The sequence below is a fragment of the Sander lucioperca genome, chromosome 8 (genome assembly GCF_008315115.2).
Source record: "Sander lucioperca isolate FBNREF2018 chromosome 8, SLUC_FBN_1.2, whole genome shotgun sequence".
Taxonomy (NCBI): domain Eukaryota; kingdom Metazoa; phylum Chordata; class Actinopteri; order Perciformes; family Percidae; genus Sander; species Sander lucioperca.
The window spans coordinates 27,106,748-27,125,086 of NC_050180.1; the positions used below are offsets into that span (position 1 = coordinate 27,106,748).

Sequence of the window (18,339 nt, forward strand, 5' to 3'; positions counted from 1 at the left end):
TTTGCCGGGTGACCTGGGACTCCATTGCCTGCTTGTCAGTTAACGGTTAACAAGGGTTAGCTATTGGTCAGAAAAAAACTCAAAGTTCAATCTTTGAAGGCCAACCTTTGGCTGTAAGAACGCCACTGCACACACAGCTGCCTGCTTTGTTGATAACTTTACAGGAATATTCTCCCGTATCAGCGCCCTCGCTCAGTTTGAACTTCAGCGACACGGTATTTCCAATGCACAGAAGTTCATATTTGGAGCTCTTGGTGATATTTTCTTTCCCTTTTCTCCACTCAACTGATATCGGAAGAGAGCCGGACACTTTGCACTCCAAGGTAACCACTGAACCCATCCTTTCTTGAATGTTTGTTAATTTCCTAATGAATGTTGGCGGAATGATTTCTTCTGTTTAAAGTGATAGTAAAAGATCATTAGAATCAAAGATAAAACACAAACAATTTGTTCTAAAATGAGTTAAAGAGTCTTTTACAAACCTAAAACAACAAGCATGACTTTACATCTGCAAGTCCCAAAAGAGTTTTTGGCTTCGAACAGATACTCTCCACTGTCTTCCGGCTGAGACGACTGTATGTTAAGACTGCTGAGGTTGTTATCAAAGTAGAGATGATGTTTTCTGCTTGACTGGAGCTCTTTGCCTTCTTTAGTCCATTTTACCCTGATCTGAGGACTTCCAGCTACTCTGCACTCAAGACTAACCGGATCTCCACGAGTCACTTTGATTAGCTCTGGCTTTTCATGGATCATAGGCGGTTCTACAACACCAAAAAAACGAGATAAGCATTTGTTACTGCATTTAAAACTCCCTATAACATTATGCAGAAGAATCAAGCATGAAGCAGAGCTACCTTGCACTTTAAGCGTGGCAAAGCATCTGTCCTGCCCGGCATCATTTACGACCTGGCAAGTGTATTTCCCACTGTGAATCGCCTCACAGGTAAGAATCCTCAGAGTGGCCTCTTTGTTCTCAAACCGTCTCTCAATGTTTGGATCCTCGGCGATACAGTTCTCGTCTTTTTGCCATTGTACACAGAGAGGCTGAGAGCCATCCACAGTGCAGCGAAAGACCGCTACATCTCCCAGAATAGTGGAGATATTTTCTATCTTCTTAACAAACATTGGAGGGACTAATACAAAGAAAAGATGTCATTGTAAAACCAGAAAGTGTACGCTGCTGTAACGTACTGTATGTCAGTGTGATGTACAGTCATAAGTAAAACCAACCTTTCAGAGACAACGCTCCAAAGCCAGTACAACTTCCAACCTCATTGGCTACAACACACTCATAAGTACCAACATCTTCTTCTTTACAGTCCTGGATTTTCAAGCTCACATTTTCACTAAAATCGATAATATGCTTTTGGCTGGATTTGATTTGCTTTTTATCTTTGAACCATGTGACTTTAAAAGGAGCACTTCCTGCAACTTTGCAAGCAAACACTGCTGTGGAACCTTTTACAACCTCGATAGATGTCGGCTCTTCGGCAAACAAAGGAGGCTCTGAAATAACAAAGCAAATCATACTAAAGTAACCTTTCATTTGTATCAGTGATGTCATATTTAATTTGTTCTCAACTTTAACTGAAACTCTGACAATATGTAAACATGTAAAGGAAAACCAACCTTTCACTTCTAGCTCAACAGTGCAACTCTCTGTGCCTGCTTCGTTGCAGGCTTCACAGAAGTATTTCCCGCTGTCATTTTCACTAACTTGACAAATCTCTAATGTGGCTACAGAGTTAAGAAACAACATCTTGTGTTTGACACTTTGGTGAATCTCAGCTCCATCTCTGAACCAACGCACAGAGATCTCTGGAGAACCGGCAACCTTGCACTCAAACACATTACTGTCTCCCACTCTTACTACTGATACACCTTCAGGTTTTTCCATGAAAAAAGGAGGTTCTGAAAGAAATGCATGCAGAATTTACTCAAGTATTTTGATCACTACAAAATAAAGAAACTGATAAAGGTGATAAACCAGTATTAACCTTTTACAAAGAGCATTGCATGGCAGGAAGTTGAGCCCACATCATTCTGCATTTCACAGACATATTCTCCAGAATCGGAAGCTTTGGCAAAGAAAAGCTCCAGTGAGCATGACGTGTTGTCTTTGTCTTTGATAACGGAGCAGTCAGCACTGGATAAAATCTCTGTCATGTTTTTAAACCATCTGATAGTCAGCGGTTGCGTGCCAGAGACACGAACATTAAACGTAACCTTTGAGCCAGGCAAAACGTTCATGGATTCAGGCTTTTCAAGAATGCACGGTGGTTCTGTTGGTGGACAACAGCTGTATTATAACATGCACAACAAGTGTATAATGTGATTATGCCTTAAACTGCAAGAAAATTCTAGGGCTGGATCAGAATGTTTGACTATTCTGATATTCGTTTGTTGGGTAGGTATTCCATTTTTAATTTTGGGATTTTCATATTTGTTTTTTGTTTTGTTTTTCCTTTAATACTGTAATTAAGTTGAAACAGATTCAACTTTTGGAGAAATATATACCGGCTGTTATTCTCTTAAAGAGATATGCTAGAAAGACGTAGACACACCAGCACACAAGTATATATCCCCACAAGATGTCGGCTTTGTGTAGACACTATACATACAACCATGAATCCACCTTTACAGGTATTAATGCGACAGACAAAACATCAAGCTTGACAGGAAAGCAACAGCAGTTCAGACAAGTAACAAACATCCTACAAACCTGTCACTATGAGCACAGCGGCACATCTCTGAGTCCCGGCTTTGTTTTGTGCCTGACAGACATATTTCCCGCCGTGTGATAACCGAGCATTTTTCAAATACAACACGGCACTTTTGGAATCATAGGACATCTTAACATGCTCGTCTTCCGTGAGCTCCTGATCATCCTTGATCCAGGAGAGAGTCATGGGAAGTGATCCAGACAACACACACTTCATTGAGATATCAGAGCCCACCATGCAGGTTATATCCTCTAGTTTCTCAACAAATGATGGTGATTCTAGTGAGAGAAGACCACAGATCAGGCTGTAGGCTACAGGAGAATTCACACAAACACAGATGATCCACATTGTAAATCTAACCTTCGACTGGCTGTAAATAAAAGGACAAGTGCAGCAACCTTATAACCTCACAAATTATAATAATATGAAACTATGTAGGACTAAAAGCACTTCAGAGAAAAAGTATGGTTCCTAGATTAGATTTGTTATCACACATTGTTCACTGCCACCATGGGTCCAAAATGCAATTGCTGAAATTTGCATAAAAACTTCATTCATAGGCAATTGGGCAACACGTAGACAGATAACTTTCTGCAGCATTTGACTCTATCCTTTCACTAACCTTTCAGTGAAATCTGGCAAGAACAAGATGTCTCCCCAACATCATTTGCAACAGTGCACTGGTACGTCCCAGCGTCTCCAGTCTCACAGTTTGAGATTTGAAGAGTCACTGTGTCATTTTCAACACTGATCTTATGTCTTTTGTCGTTTCTGATCAGCTTATCATTGAGGTAGCAACATATTTCAAATGGAGGGGAACCTGAAACGGTTCCTCTCAAGATAATGTCGGCTCCCTTTACGAGCTCAGATGATTCGAAAGGCCTCACAAACACAGGAGGTTCTATAAAACAAAGATAATACATGTTTTATTTAAAGGCAATAGAGGGCTGTGGAGTAAGTTCTGGTCCACAGAATTCATTTAGCTGTTCAGAGCCTTAACATTCAAACAAACACTATCCACTCTCAATGGTTATCTCCAAGTCAACGCACCAATGAAATGCATTGTTTTGCGGCAATATGTTGGGAAGCAAATTACAGAGCAGCGACCCACACACAGTTTGGTTCTTGAAGAACTTAGGAACACAATTTAGAGTCGGCAATCAATATAATCCTTTAGATTAGGTTTACAAACTAAACCAAGTCACACATGAAAAATGAAGGGCAGGGACGGAGCTGGATGTCCAAATTAATAATTATAAACCACTGAGTCTCTCGCCATTCCTTGAATTTGTCCGACAATATTGGCATCGCTCATTATGGACAGAAGTTCACGAATTTACTCCTGGTTTCTCTTTAGTTACACACTTTCGTTGTCGTCTTTGTGACTTTACCCTCACGATTGTTTTCTTCCGGTTTGGCGCCAGCCGTATAATAGAAATGTCACCAACATGCCGACTCGCTTGCTTTTTTTTCACAATCGCATATTCATTTTCATATGCGAAAGTTTTCTTTTTACAATTTTGAATATTCGTTGACAGGCCTACAGCATAGGCAGCATTGAACATGTTAAAGAACAATGTGGACCAGACAAGTTTGTCTAAGAAAAAGACTGAAGAAGACTACTTAAACTGAACTAACCTTTCACTGTGACTGAGCTGCTGCACTGCTCTCTGCCGGCCTCGCTGGACGCCGTACAGACATAATCTCCACTATCGTCTACAGAGCAGTTCTCTACCTCCAGAGTCGCTAAAGAGCTGTCGAAGGACATCATGTGTCTTTTGTCAGAAGCGATTTCTGAGCCATTTTTAAACCATGTGATGTTAATAACAGGGGTGCCCTGCACTTTGCAGGACAACCTCAGAGTTTGTCCAGTTTTCAGCAGCTGTGAAGGCTCGAGCTTCATTGTAAATGTTGGGGCTTCTGTAAATTAACAACAACAATTTCGGTAAAAACAAGAGGTTATGTAAAGAAAACAACAGTTCACTCTATCGCTTTTTTGAAAGAAACAAAGAAGGAAACAGCACCTTTCACAAAGAGGGTTGCGGTGCAATCCATCTTCCCAGCATCATTGGATACTTGGCATGTGTATTTAGCAGAGTCACTGGGTTTCACAGAGTGAAGCTCCAAAGAGCTTGAAGTGGCATCTTTCTTTATAACACATCTCCCCCCAGTGAAAATCTCTTTCTCCTCTCTGAACCATTTAACAACCATAGGAGCTGATCCTGTAAAGGCTGATTTTATGACAACATTTGATCCCGGTGAAGTGTCCTGGGATTCAGGTTTCACCGTGAAGACTGGCGGTTCTTGGGGAAGAAAAAGAGCATGCATTTTTAAAGCCAATCAACAACTTCTGATCATATGACATGTCTGCCATAATGCCTGTTTAATATCAGGTTTAAGGCAAAGTAATTCAACTCTTCTGACCTTTGATGGACAAAGAACCACTGGTCTCTTTTTCTCCGGCATCATTAGAGGCCCGGCATTTATAAACTCCACCATCGCTTTGCTCCAGGCCGGTTATCGTCAGAGAGGCTTTAATCTCACTGAATTCAAGCTTATATTTGTAATTGCTGTGGATTTCTTTATTGTCTTTGTACCAAGAAACAACCAACGGCTGAGATCCAGCAACTCTGCATTCCAACGTAACATTACTACCAATACTCCCGTCCACTTTCTTTAGAGTTTTGGTGAAGGATGGTGGAACTGCACGATCTGTGTAAAGAAATATGTCATACATATAACCGTCACCAAGGGACACATCTTTAGGGTGTTATTAAAGTTGGATTATTGGCTAAAACTAACCTATAACAGTGACTGAGCAGGTGCACTCGTCTTTCCCGACTTTATTTGACACCTCCATCTTGTACTCTGAAGTGTCTCCTTTATCTGCCGTAAGAATCTTCATGGAGGCAACATTGTCCTTAAGAGTCATCTTATATTTACGGCCACTGATCATCTCTTTGCCGTCTTTAAACCATTTCACTTTGAGGTCTGGGCTTCCAGAAATTGTGCACTCCAATGTGGCAGAATCTCCTGCAGTCACACTGATGGACGCTGCTTTCTCTAAGATTCTAGCTGGTGCTATAATACAACATGAGTTTTAGAGTTAAAAACATTGTACATATGAACTTTTAAACAAACTTCTAATAAATAGGAATGTGTCCGTCCTAACCTTGAACTGTTAAGACAGCTTCACATTTCTGCTGTCCCGCCTCATTTTCGGCAAGGCAAGTATACTTGCCACCGTGCTTTATCTCAACAGATGAGAAAGAAATGCTAGCAATGTTGTTCTCAAAAGCCATTTTGACATTTGGATCGTCATCTCTTAGCAGTTCAGAGTCTTTCATCCATTTGATAGTGATTGGAGCTGATCCTTTAAGGGTTCCCTGTAGCTTCACTGTATTTCCCAACACTGCTGTCGCACTTTCAATCCTCTTTGAGAACATTGGTGGCTCTGAAATAACAGTGTAAGTGATAATGATATAAACAGCTGCCAAGAGCAGTAATTATAATTAAATATTGTCCTGTATGTCTTTATGTCACTAACCTCTCTGTTTAGCCAATGACTTTGAGGTTACTGACCCAACCTCGTTTGATACGACACATTCATATTCACCAGCATCAGCGCTCTCAAATGAGCGGATCTCCAGTGAGGTCAGGGACCCCTGCGACACTATTCTGTACTTCTTATCTGCTGACAGGCTTTTCTTATTCTTTTTCCAGGTCACCTCGAATGGCGCAGAGCCTGAAATCTCACACTCCAATACAGCTACAGATCCTCTGACTGCCTCTAAGGAGAGTAACTCCTTTCTGAAAGACGGCGGTTCTAAACAGGGACAGATAGTTCAGTTAGATGGGTTCCTATTCTGACTGTAAATTTTGATCTGTAATAAAAGAGCTTTAAGGTACATGTCCACAGGCAGCGTAATTTCCACGTTCCCATTCTCTGTGTCTGTAATCAGCTGTGCAATGTATTCTGGTAGTGTTGCGGGGACTTTCCAGAGAAAGGGCCTCATGTTGCCCGCTTCTTATTTGCGTAAAGTTGAATCTAGGCTACTTTATGCAAATCAGGGGCGTCCAACAATTACTGCCATCAACAAAAACATGCCTGTGGACACATACAATAAGTCTACACACCTTTCACTGATACTTTAGTGCTGCAGCTTTCACACCCAGACTCATTGAGAACCTCACAGGTAAAGTTCCCACTGTCGCTCAACATGACATCCTTTATCTCAAGAGTTGTGACACCATCCTTCAGACTGATATCATATCTGCCACCAGCATGCAACTCGATGTTATTAAAGAACCAGGACGTGTGAAGTTCAGGGGATCCTTTGATGGTACACTGCAGACGTGCAGTGCTGCCTTGCTTCCAAACGGAGGTGGCTTCCAACCTCTTTACAAAGACTGGTGGTTCTGGAGAGGTGTGTGGTTAAAAAAGAGCCAATATGAAGTCAAAAGAAGTCATTTAAGAATAACAACCCAGCTTTGAAAGAGAAGAGATTTAAGAAGTTAAAGCTGCACTTATACCATCGAAATTGAACACCACAGAACACAATTACATTAATTTTCAGTACTGCAGATTTGCATCAGCTTCAAATTCTGCAGTAGCCATGAACATTAACTAGACAGACATCTCTTACCTTGGACCTTGACCGAGGTGGAGCAGCTTTCACTTCCAGCTTCATTTGTCACTGTACACACATAATTTCCACAATCTTTCAGTGTGGTCTTTAGGATATCAAGAGTAACTGTCTTATCCTCAAAAGACAGTTTACAGTCTGGAGACTGATGGACTTTTCTACCATCTCTGGTCCAGGTGACAGTAACTCCAGTGTCCTCATCCACCTGACACTCCAGGTGCAGAGGAGCTCCGACCACAGCCGCGATCGGACCCAGGGGCTTTACAAAGTTGGGTTTATCAATAACACGCAGCTCCGTGCTGCACTCGGTTGTCCCAACATTATTGGACACCTTGCACACATAAAGCCCCATATCACCTGGCACAAGTTTGGTTATCTCAAGAGTGTGCTTATTCTTTTCACGTGATGTTTGGTAGTGTGTCGACACTTTGGGCAAGGCCTGGTTGTCTTTGAGCCAGACAACATTCAGTGGGGCAGATCCTGTTATTACACACTGTATCATTGCCCTCTTTCCAACATACACAGTCTGAGGCTCAGGTTTAGTTATAAAGGCAGGGGGGCAATGCTCTATAAGAATTAAAAAAAAGAGAAACACATTAGTGGTAACATGTTCATTTACTTTCACCAACACCAGCCAATTGGACAAATACAAACCAGCAGCAGCAAGAAATCTTGAAGAACGATCACAATTAATCAAACGAAACGCAAAGTTTCGACCAGAAAACAACAACAAAAGACATCAACAACAGCTCCCAACTCAACCAGCGAATAAGAAGGGAAACATGCATTGCTCTTACCTGTCACAACGAGAGAGGCAGAACATTCGTCACCACCATGCTGATTGGACGCCTTGCAGGTGTATTCACCGCTATCGTCCTTGTTTGGGTTCAGAAGCTCCAGAGAGGAAGTACTGAAGCGACTGATAATCCTGTATTTATCACTCTCTTTGATTTGGTGTCCATCTTTGAACCACTTGAAGCTCACATTCGGAGCGTCCTCAGTTTCACATTCAAACTTGGCAGGGTTGCCAGCGTTGATCTCCACAGGGACAATTCTGTGCCTGAACACAGGTTTCACTGTGTTTTTGGAAAAGAAAAAAAAATACAACATAAGTAAACAAGCAGTTGAAATGGAAGCAAAAAGGTTTCTACTGGAGGTGGTAATGTAGTGAACCTGGGATGGAAAGTGACAAACAAAGTTATCCGGTTGTGACTGTAGAGAAGAAAAATGGTATTAGGTTTGGGTTGAAGATGTGATGAAAGTGATTCTGCGATAAGAAAAGGAGAGAAAGCATGCAAAGAGGAATGGACCACGAATGAGGACTGATGGGTGTTTCAAGATATGAAGTCAAAGGTAGAGTTTTTTCAATACTGATACCAGCATCGGAAATGCCTCCGATATGGCCTAAAAAACTGGTATCTGTATCAGCAAGTGTGTGTCTAAGTCCATGCACCAATCCGATACCACGTAATTTAGACCGAAGAAATATACTTTAAAGTATATTATGAATGGTTTTTCCGTTATGACTGTCAAAGTAGATTAAAAAAATGTCTCTGGCATTCATTCTCTCAAACCTGAGCCAGGCCATGAGAACAATTATATCAATCATATCATATCCATAAATGGATCTTTTGATATCTGCCTTTTCACCATGGATGTAGAAGTAAAACGTCCTTTAAGCTAACTTTTTGGGGCTCAGTTCTTAATGTAAACATTAACCTGGAGGGTTGCTTCTTGCCTGTACAATTTACAGCAGAAGTTCTCTGAGAATCTCTTTGATATCCAATTTGAATTGGTATTGTAACTTAAATTTCCCTAACCTGACTGATATCTAATCAGAAATGTAATCAAATCAGGCTTTGTGAATCAAATTGATTTGGGAAATCATTGGCGATACCCAGCCCTCTTCACATTCGGTACCCTGTATTGGCCAATACGCAAGATCAGGTATCAGAAAGGAAAAAATGGTATGGAACATCTCTAGTCAAAAGTGATTCATTGGAAGGACTAATGGGTGGTTATATCATATGGGGGTGATATGCATGTGGAGGAATGGATGTGCTTAAAGGAAAAGTGAGGATGTCACTGCTGTCTGATTAAAACCTCAAACATCCAAATTACTTGGGAAAATGCCCAAAGAAGCCTTACAGTAAGAGGCCTTGGGTTTTCAGTTTCATTCTTTTAAAGGATTTCATGGGCATTCAACTCATGAATACTGTCCCAAGTTCATACAAGGTTTGAGTTATGTTTGAAGTTTGCAGACAACAGAACTGAATGGAAATTCACCGTGTGAAGTTAGTTGATGATGATATCAAATAATTGCCCATCATCAAACCTTTCGAGACCACAGTGAGTCTTGAAGATGTTGTAGTCCTGCCGGCTTCATTCTCAGCCTCACAGACATACTCTCCTTGATGCTTCTCCTTGACAACTTTGTTGATAACTAGTGTGTATGTGTCATGGTCTTTGGAACACTTGAACTCTTTGCCAGATTCCACCAATTGGCCATTGAAAAACCAGTTGACTTTGGTAACATACTTTATGGTGGCTGTAAATTTGGCTTTGCTGTTTTCCTCAGTGCAAATGTCTTCCAGATTATCAATGACAACAGGATAATCTACCAGACTATCAGAGGACTCGCTGATCATGATTGCCTCTGATAGAAACTCCTCTCTGGTTTCTTTGTGGACCAAAATGTCCACACGTTGTTCGACAGGAACTTGAATCACCTGCCTAGACTCATGAATCTCAGACCGGCTCTTAACGGTTGCGCTTTGGAATGAAGCCCTGGCTTCGGTTTTGACAGCTGCAGACTGAGATAAGGCAGGAGGAAACCCAACTGCACTCTCTGCAACCATCATGGTGTCTACCACAGATGACATCACCTCTTTGGAGGGTGCTGAGAGAACCAGCGCTTTTTGAGGCTTGTCAATCTGCATGGCGTCTGGTTGCTCTGCTGTAAGACTTTGCTGCTCCTGGAAAACCATCGCATGCAAAGCTACCTGGAGTTCAGACCTGAGGTCAGCTGTCTGAGGGTATTCCCCTTCAAAAGACAGCGTGATCTCCATGGGGGCGCCTGGAGTAGTAATCAGGTATGTAGATGTGGCTCGTTTGGGCTCTCTCTGAACCTTCACTTCCTGTACCTCCACTGCCTCTAACCTTCCTACAACATCGGCTAGTAACACCGGTTGATCACTGGCCACAGCCGACTGAAGAGCGTCTCTGAGCTGACATCGTACATTCAAGCTCGAAGGTTTTGGAATCTGAATGACAAAGTTAAGTTCTTTAGGTAGAGTCAGAGTGTCAAGAGACTCGTGAACAAACAGAACTCCTTTAGGCTGCTTCAAGACGCTGACGGACGAGCCCTCAGATTTATGTATCTCACTTGACTTCTCTCCCATAATGACCTGCTTTTCTTCAAGCAACACCGACTGTCGCACCGACTGGCCCTCCTGGATCTGGACTGCAAAGTCCTGCTCAGCGGCTTCTAAGACAGTACAGCTCTCCGTGGCAACTGCTTTCTCCTCTATAAAAATAGTTTTTTTAGGTATCTTAGGCTCAATTTTCATCTTAGGCTTGAATTTCTCATTAGTTTTAAGGGTATTAGTGTGACCTTCCTCGAGGCTGTGAGTGTCTGTGACGTTCAAAGAATGCATGATATTCCAGTTGTCCTCTTTCTGGACTAGGGCTCGCTGCTGCTTAACTTCGCTAACAAAAGGGGTCTCCTTCGGCAGCTGCATTGGCTGGGAGGAGACTGTGAGGATGCTCGAAGGCCTGGGCTCAGTTCGAAGCTGTGACTGAAACCCGGTCACCGACACATCAAGATCTTTGTGATACTCTGCTGTGATCTCCCTTCTCTCCTCTGAGGTAGCTGCATGCCTTCTAGCCTGTTCCTGTTTCTGCATTGCCATCTGCTCATCGGGTTTGGTGATCGTAAGTATTCCTTCCTTTGGTAACACAGAAAAAGAATGAATTGACTGGAGGTATTTTTTTGGTGGTAACTCTTTCTTCGGCTGAACGGATGTGGCATCTGTCTTTGCTGTGAACTCTAAGGTTGCCTCGCAAATTGCAGTTCTTTGCTCTTCTTGTGTCACTGAATACAACAAAGTTGGACTCGTCCTTGCTCCCGCCTGCTCTGTAGATGGCTTTTCGCTGCTGAACCTACCCTCAGATTGCAAAACATCCTGATCACTGATAACCTGCAGATTCAGAATTCTTTCGTCTTCTTTCTGAGGCTGCAAACACACAGAAGAAGCTATCCCTGGTAACTGTCCTGTCTGTTCACCTTGGAGTTCAAACTTTTCTTCAGCAGCTATAGCTGACTTGTAGACCACATCTTTGTGTGGAGTGATACTCTCCTGCTCTGGTCTGTGCATTTCAAATGTCTGCTCCTTGGATAAAACCAGTCTAGTTTCGCTCACCGGTGCTACCACTGGCTTAGCTTGCTCTTTCTCAAACAATAGTTTAGTGGCTGCATCTAAATCTGGCAAAGGCTCAGAGTGTCTTTCTGTGAGTGGCAGTTGCCCTGCAGACTGAGCCGAGTATAAAATCTTTACCCCCTCTGTGACTCTGAAACTCCTCTCTTCCTCTGGCCTGTGGGTGACGCCTAAAGTTTCATCAAGGATGGGCAGATTGGGCTCTACTTGGTGACTAGTAACAAGCTGCCTCGGTTCCTTTAAAGTCTTCACATGCTCTGTGGCCAGGTCCGTTAAGGCCTCGGCTCTCACCGTAGTAAGTGGGAGGAATTCTTCAGATGTGGCAGACATGAGTTTCGACGGCTGCTCTTTGGCTAATTTGAGTTCTATGATCTCAGGGCTGAGAATCCGTTCGGAGTGCTGCTCAGTGATCTTTTGTCTCTCCTGAACGGAAGACAAGAAAGTCGCCATGTGAAGCTGTTTCACAGGAACAGCGGAGACCTGAGGTGGAAGAGTGGGAGCCAATGAAACCCTCTCCTGTATTTCATGAGACTGCAGTACGGCGGCCTGGTGGGTAAGCTGCTCTCGGTGAAGGGTGGCAGCAGAGATATCGAGCTCTCTGAGGGTTCCCACCTCCTCGCTGGGAATAATCTGCCGGTCTTCAGTGCTAATAGTATAAATCATCTGATCAGACAGAGTTCTTTCCTGGTATAATCTGGATTCTGTGGTTTGTTCAGTCATGGATATTTGCAAACCTTTTAGTTTTTTTTCCTGAACTTTTTCACGGAGCACCAGCAGCTCTGCGGCACAAGAGGCTTCCCCGTATTGGTTGGAGGCCTTGCAGGTGTAGACGCCGCTGTGCTCTTGTTTGACACTCTTAATATTAATAAAGCCTGATCCGTCTAGGTTGTTCACAGTGATGCAGAACCCACTCGGCTGAATGTGTATGCTGCCTTTGTGCCACTGAACCTCAGGGAGAGGATCTCCGGTCACAATGTACCTGAAGAAAGCCTGACCTCCCTCAGACAACTGAAGAGACTCTATAGTTTTAGTGAATTCTGGCGGTTTGCCACTTGGTACAAATGTTGTCCTGTCAACTTGTTCTTCCTTTTCTGGCTCCTTCACCTGAACATGCAAATAAGAAGTGCAAGTCGACTGGCCAAATCTATTGCTGACAGTACACGAGTACTCTCCTTCAAACTCCCTTCGAACTTTGGTAATGACCAAGCTATACTCGTCTCGCTCCTGAACAAACGTGTACATGGACGAACTCGTTATAGTTTGCCCGTTGTGGAACCACTGAACAGCAGGCTTTGGGAAACCAGAAACCGTGACGGTAAATGTTGCAGTTTCTCCAACAGTCACAGCTGCCGGAGAAAGTTCGCTGAGGAAAACTGGCTTTTCTTTTTTCTTTGCCAAAGTGCTGGAGTAGCGTTTGGAATCTGGTTTAAGTTCAAGTGTTCTGGTTTTATCTGCTAACTTTATGCCAGTGTAGTACGACTCCTGGGTTTCCTCTTCCACTGTGACGGTTGAGCTAGTGAAGGCTGAGTGAGATAATCACAATTTAAAGTAAAGTGAGACACTCCAACCACAATACAATCAGCTGCAGTCATAGAACAAGCACTTTGTGTGACAAAAAACGGCGAATCTTCAACAAAATGCAACAGAAAATCTGACAAATGTTACTCATAAAAGTCTCCTTTATAACATATAAAAAGTCCACGTGGTGGAAAGTATTTTTCAAAGGTGTTTCTTAATCATACCATTGCTCCAATTTTTTGCTTCCTAAAATAATATTTTAAAGGGCAACTTTGTTTTAGATTTTTCAACAAAAGACAGCAGAAAACAGTTACTTATTTTTGACTGCAAGGTAAATCAAAGAACTGTATTGTTTTGCATGTTTTAGCCAATCTACAAATTACGTTACATCCCAAATTTACAAGTATAAAAAGTATAAAAATGTGCAATGGATTAAGAAGCAAACGATTAACTGGAAGATGGTGAAAGATCATTGCATAGTAATTTAAAAAAAACATTCTTACCAGCGCAACCTGAAGACAAAGTCAAAACAATAAACATACGATCTTTGATAAGACATAAACATTTCTACGTCACGGACAAAGACTTCCCTGCTCACATGACACAATATTTACCTTTCACTTCCTCCTTTGTCTGAGTCCTAGGCTCGTGCTCCGCTGCAGTTACTGTAAAGACACAAACATTTACAAATCAAAAACACTCTCAGAACTGCACATAAAGTCTCATATGGTGCAAGACTGTTAGAATAAGTGACATGTCGTGCATCCATATCATTTTTCCTTTTTTTTATATAAACTGAAATTCTTGCATGCTTCCTTTTGGTCTTTAGTGTGCATATGCAGCACGTCTGGCTTTTGTGGGAAATGCTCAGTGATATGAGTGTCTTTTTTTTTCGTGTTTTAGTCAGTAAAGCAGGACCCAAAGGTCAGCGACCTCTGCTAAACACAGTAGTTACAACCTTGTTGAGGAAGACGTGGTGCCACCGTGTGAAGAAGTGTGTAGGAAAGCAGTGTGAATGAGTGGTGGGCCAAACCAAAAAAAGCCCGAGCGAGCAGGACCAAAAGCATGCAGATGCCAACCTTTCATCACATCTTCTCCGGCTGAGTTGACATTTTTGCAAGTGTAAGAGCCCCCATTTACACAGCACAGGGGGCCGTCATGTTTCACAGAGTAAGACACAGAATCGTCAACATTCAACCGGTTGTAAAGCCAAAGGACAAATGGAGTGGGAAGCCCCTTCATAACGCAATACAACGAGCCGCTGTCGCTGTCTATGTTTTTGTTTCTGATCAGCAGCTCTGGGGGCAGTTTGATCAAGAACTCGGGGCAGCTGGACAGGCGCCGCCCTCGCTTGTCATGAGGCACAATGTCCGGGAAATACAGGTGGCTGATGAGGCTGTATGGTCTCTGGGAAGATGGAGGCAATGGTCCTGGCTTCTCCACCGCCTCCTGCTTGTCTGGGTCGGGGGGATCTCTAGCGGCATCCCTGTCCGTCTGAGACACTTTACGCAGAGAATCGGAAGGGATTGGGGTTTCTGCTTTGAGATTCGCTTCTTTAGCTGGGTAAGAATAAAGTTAGGGAGAGTAATTAGGGGTCAGAGTTTATAAGGCTCGAAACACTAAAGACGATTAGTAGGATGGATGGATGAGGTTAGCGTGGCAAAGCTTGCAACAGCAGGAAGAGAATAAACTAGATTAGAAAGCGAGTTATTCTATTACAGTCTAACGGGTTACAGGCTAAGAGGAAATATTAAATAATGAGGGGAGGGGACGAAGCAGGAAGAGCAGGTGGAGAGTTTAAATGGACCAGATGATAAAAAAAACAAAGATTAACCACCTTCAACAGTGAGCTGGGCAGAGGAGCAGTTATGGCCGTGTTGGTTGCTGGCGGTGCAGCAGTACCGACCTTGGTCCGCCACGCCAACACCTTTGATGACCAGGGACAACAATCCCCCAATCTGAGAGCTTTTTACCCTCTCTGTGTCTGCCACACTCCGGCCGTTATGATCCCATACCACCCCGGTGAATGGCTGCCCGTCAAATGAGCAGCTGAACTCAGCCATCTCGCCGCTTTGCACCTGGACATCGCTCATTTCCATCAGCAGTTTGGGGCTGGCTGAGAGTTTGGTATCAAAAATGCTCTCCACCGAGCTTACACTCTGCATCTCCGTCTCCATTTCCATCTGAATCTCAACTGTCCTCCAAGACACGGAGGAACTCTCAGAGACCGTCTTGGTAAACTCAACACTGCGGGCGGTTTGTCCCGCCAAAACAGAGCTGAAACTCTCTGTCCGAGCTTCCAGTCTCTGACTTAGCATAGCATCAGTCTCACTAGCTAAGGCTTTTTCATCTGGGCAGTAAAAAAGAGTAGAATAATTAGGTCAACACATCATTGTGGCTGTGATTTCTTCAGGTCACAGCTTGATTGGAGTGGAGCGTTGAGGATCAGTCATGATCAGGGGGAGAGCGGACAGTGGCTGGTTTCCTGTGTCAATCATGCAAGCTTGACTGGAGCCAAACTTCAAAATAAAATAAAAAATAAAACAGCTATTCATTTATTATGTCCGTGCTCAAGCATGAGGAACCCGGAAAGCTAGATTTTCCAAAGTTCAGCTCTGTTTTGAGCATGCTGCATTCCTCTGAAATAAAGATTTGAGTCTCAGAATAAAGACGTCCCTGCCGTTATTCGTGTAAGACAGAAGAGAAAACAGTCATGCAAAGAAACGTAAGAGAAACAGGTAAGCTTATCACCTGCGCTTACAGTAAGGGTGTCTGAAAACAGAAGCAGCCAAAGGCTACGAGCTGATTTAAAATATATGTGGCCTGCATGCTCACAGAAACTGTTAACTACAGTTAGTTTAACTGTTTGTCATGTCATCAAAATGAAAATATGAAAGACTTTGTGTAGGTTGAGCTGGCTGGTTGAACAAAGATCTTGTTGACATGTCTGTAGAGAAAGAATAGGGTCTCTTTAGATTCATTTTTACAGACAGTAGCCCAACAATAACCAGCATGTCTCTGGCTGTGACTCTAGGTTTTGATTTAAAAAAAACATGGTTGATAATTTGAGGCACATCAACAATGAGTACGTTTATATGCACACCAATATTACACTATTATTCTGAATATGAAAATATTTCTAATTTGACATAATTGATGTAAACAACATATTCTGTTTGGATATTCAGAATAAAACCTTTTTCTGAATATAGCATTTTGTGTGATATTCTGGTATTATTCAGGTTTTAAAGGAATTCTTTTGTTTATGGCGTACGGTCAGCTCTGTACGTTGCTATGGTAGTAGTAGTAGTAGTAGATAACTTTATTGTCCCCATGGGGCGGTTGGGTTTGTGGCACAACAAATAGTCCCTACATCAGACACCAACACACATTACATGAAGAACATACATTACACACTACAATACACTATACACCCTTGGGTATCACAAGGCCAGCTGGAAATCTAGCGTATTGACTGATTTAAGGCTGTTATGGCTTGTGGTACAAAAGTTACTGGTTACTGTTACTGTTCACAAACCAACCAGCCGACAGTTTACAAGGCTGGTTGGTTTTGAAACATCCTGTTAAACATAGATACATGTAAACGGGAATATTAGAGGAATATTCTCTTTCATTAGCCGTGGAAACAGCTTAGTCGGAATAATGTCTTTTTCAGAATAAGGGCAAAAAACAGAATATTATGTGCATGTAAATGTAGTCAATGTTGTTGAGTAAGCTTTAATACTAGAAATAGTCTTGTTTGCTGTTTCAGCCAGAGTCAGATGAGAAGATCATTATACGGTAAGACAAGAAGAGGTACGACATGTTTAAGATAATACATGAAATGACCCCGACCACAGCATTACCTGGTAGGGATGGGCGATACCACACTTTTAGGATTCGATACGATACCGATACTTTTTCATGCATTTTCATCGATATCGATACCGATACCGATACCGTTAATTTCTTATTGTCAATTTTTGTCAGTAAAAATATTATTATATTTAAGACAAATCACAAGACAAATACAGACCATTTATACAGAATGTATTATGGTCAATACATAATAAAATTAAAATTAAAATAAATAACATAAATATGAATGAAATAAATTAAATATGAACAAAAACATACACATTTTCAGGCCCTTGTCTGTGTCGCTGTCAGCTGTGTCGCACGTTGACGCTCATTCGCTCGTCTCCTGTCACGTGACATGGGCCAGCTCAATACGCCGCCAGGTACAGGGGTGTCCCAGCACATAGCAATTTAAGTAAGTAATCTAAAACAGCTGAAAGTGATGCATACACCCCCAATTATTATTTTTTAGTTTATATCGATATTCTTTTAAGGAAATCAATGCCAAATGAGTAGCGTGAGTATATCGATCTATCGATACCACAGGATCGATACGCCCATCCCTATTACCTGGTGCCGGCACGTCATGTTAACACGTGTCGACACCACGTAATTCACTCTTGAAAATACAGAAAACAAGATTATTTCTCAAAATGCTATCATTTAAAATCTTTTGTGCGACCAGCAGCAGAACAAAAAACACACATGCCTGAAACCTTGCCACTTCCCCCTGATGAACCATGCAGCCTTATATAAGCACAATAACAGTTATTGTTTTGTGCCAATACAAGCTTAATTTTATATTAAACAAGTAAGTGTGAAGCATAATGTTTTCTGGAGGGAAGGAGGAGACTTTAAGCACATCTGTCTGGACCGATAAGGATGCTCTGATTGATCGAATTTAAATTAAATCAAACATCGGTGTGAGCCCATAATCATGTAGTCAAATAAGTATTATACTTTGCTGATTAGTTCTCGATAGGGAAGGGTTAACATAATGTTTTCTCCAGTTAAAATGGATCTTTGTTTGAGTGATTGATATCGATGAATAAAACCCAGAAATGGATCTTTTAATATCTGCATTTTCACCATGGATGTGTGAGTAAAAAGTACTTTAAACTAACTTTTTGGGGCTCAGTTCTTAATGTAAACATTAAC

General features: G+C 42.2%; 1 protein-coding gene across 3 annotated transcripts in view; it reads right to left on the minus strand.

The window, feature by feature from the left end:
- LOC116060878 (titin-like) overlaps positions 1-18,339 on the minus strand; it is a 280,598-nt gene that overhangs the window by 210,879 nt on the left and 51,380 nt on the right. For all 3 annotated transcript variants that reach the window (XM_036003989.1, XM_036003988.1, XM_031314638.2), the window contains exons 36-37: positions 13,938-13,988; positions 8,167-8,445 (exon numbers count right to left, since the gene is read on the minus strand). In XM_036003989.1, coding sequence (XP_035859882.1) covers positions 8,167-8,445; positions 13,938-13,988 — 330 coding nt within the window. The remainder of the gene's footprint in view (positions 1-8,166; positions 8,446-13,937; positions 13,989-18,339) is intronic.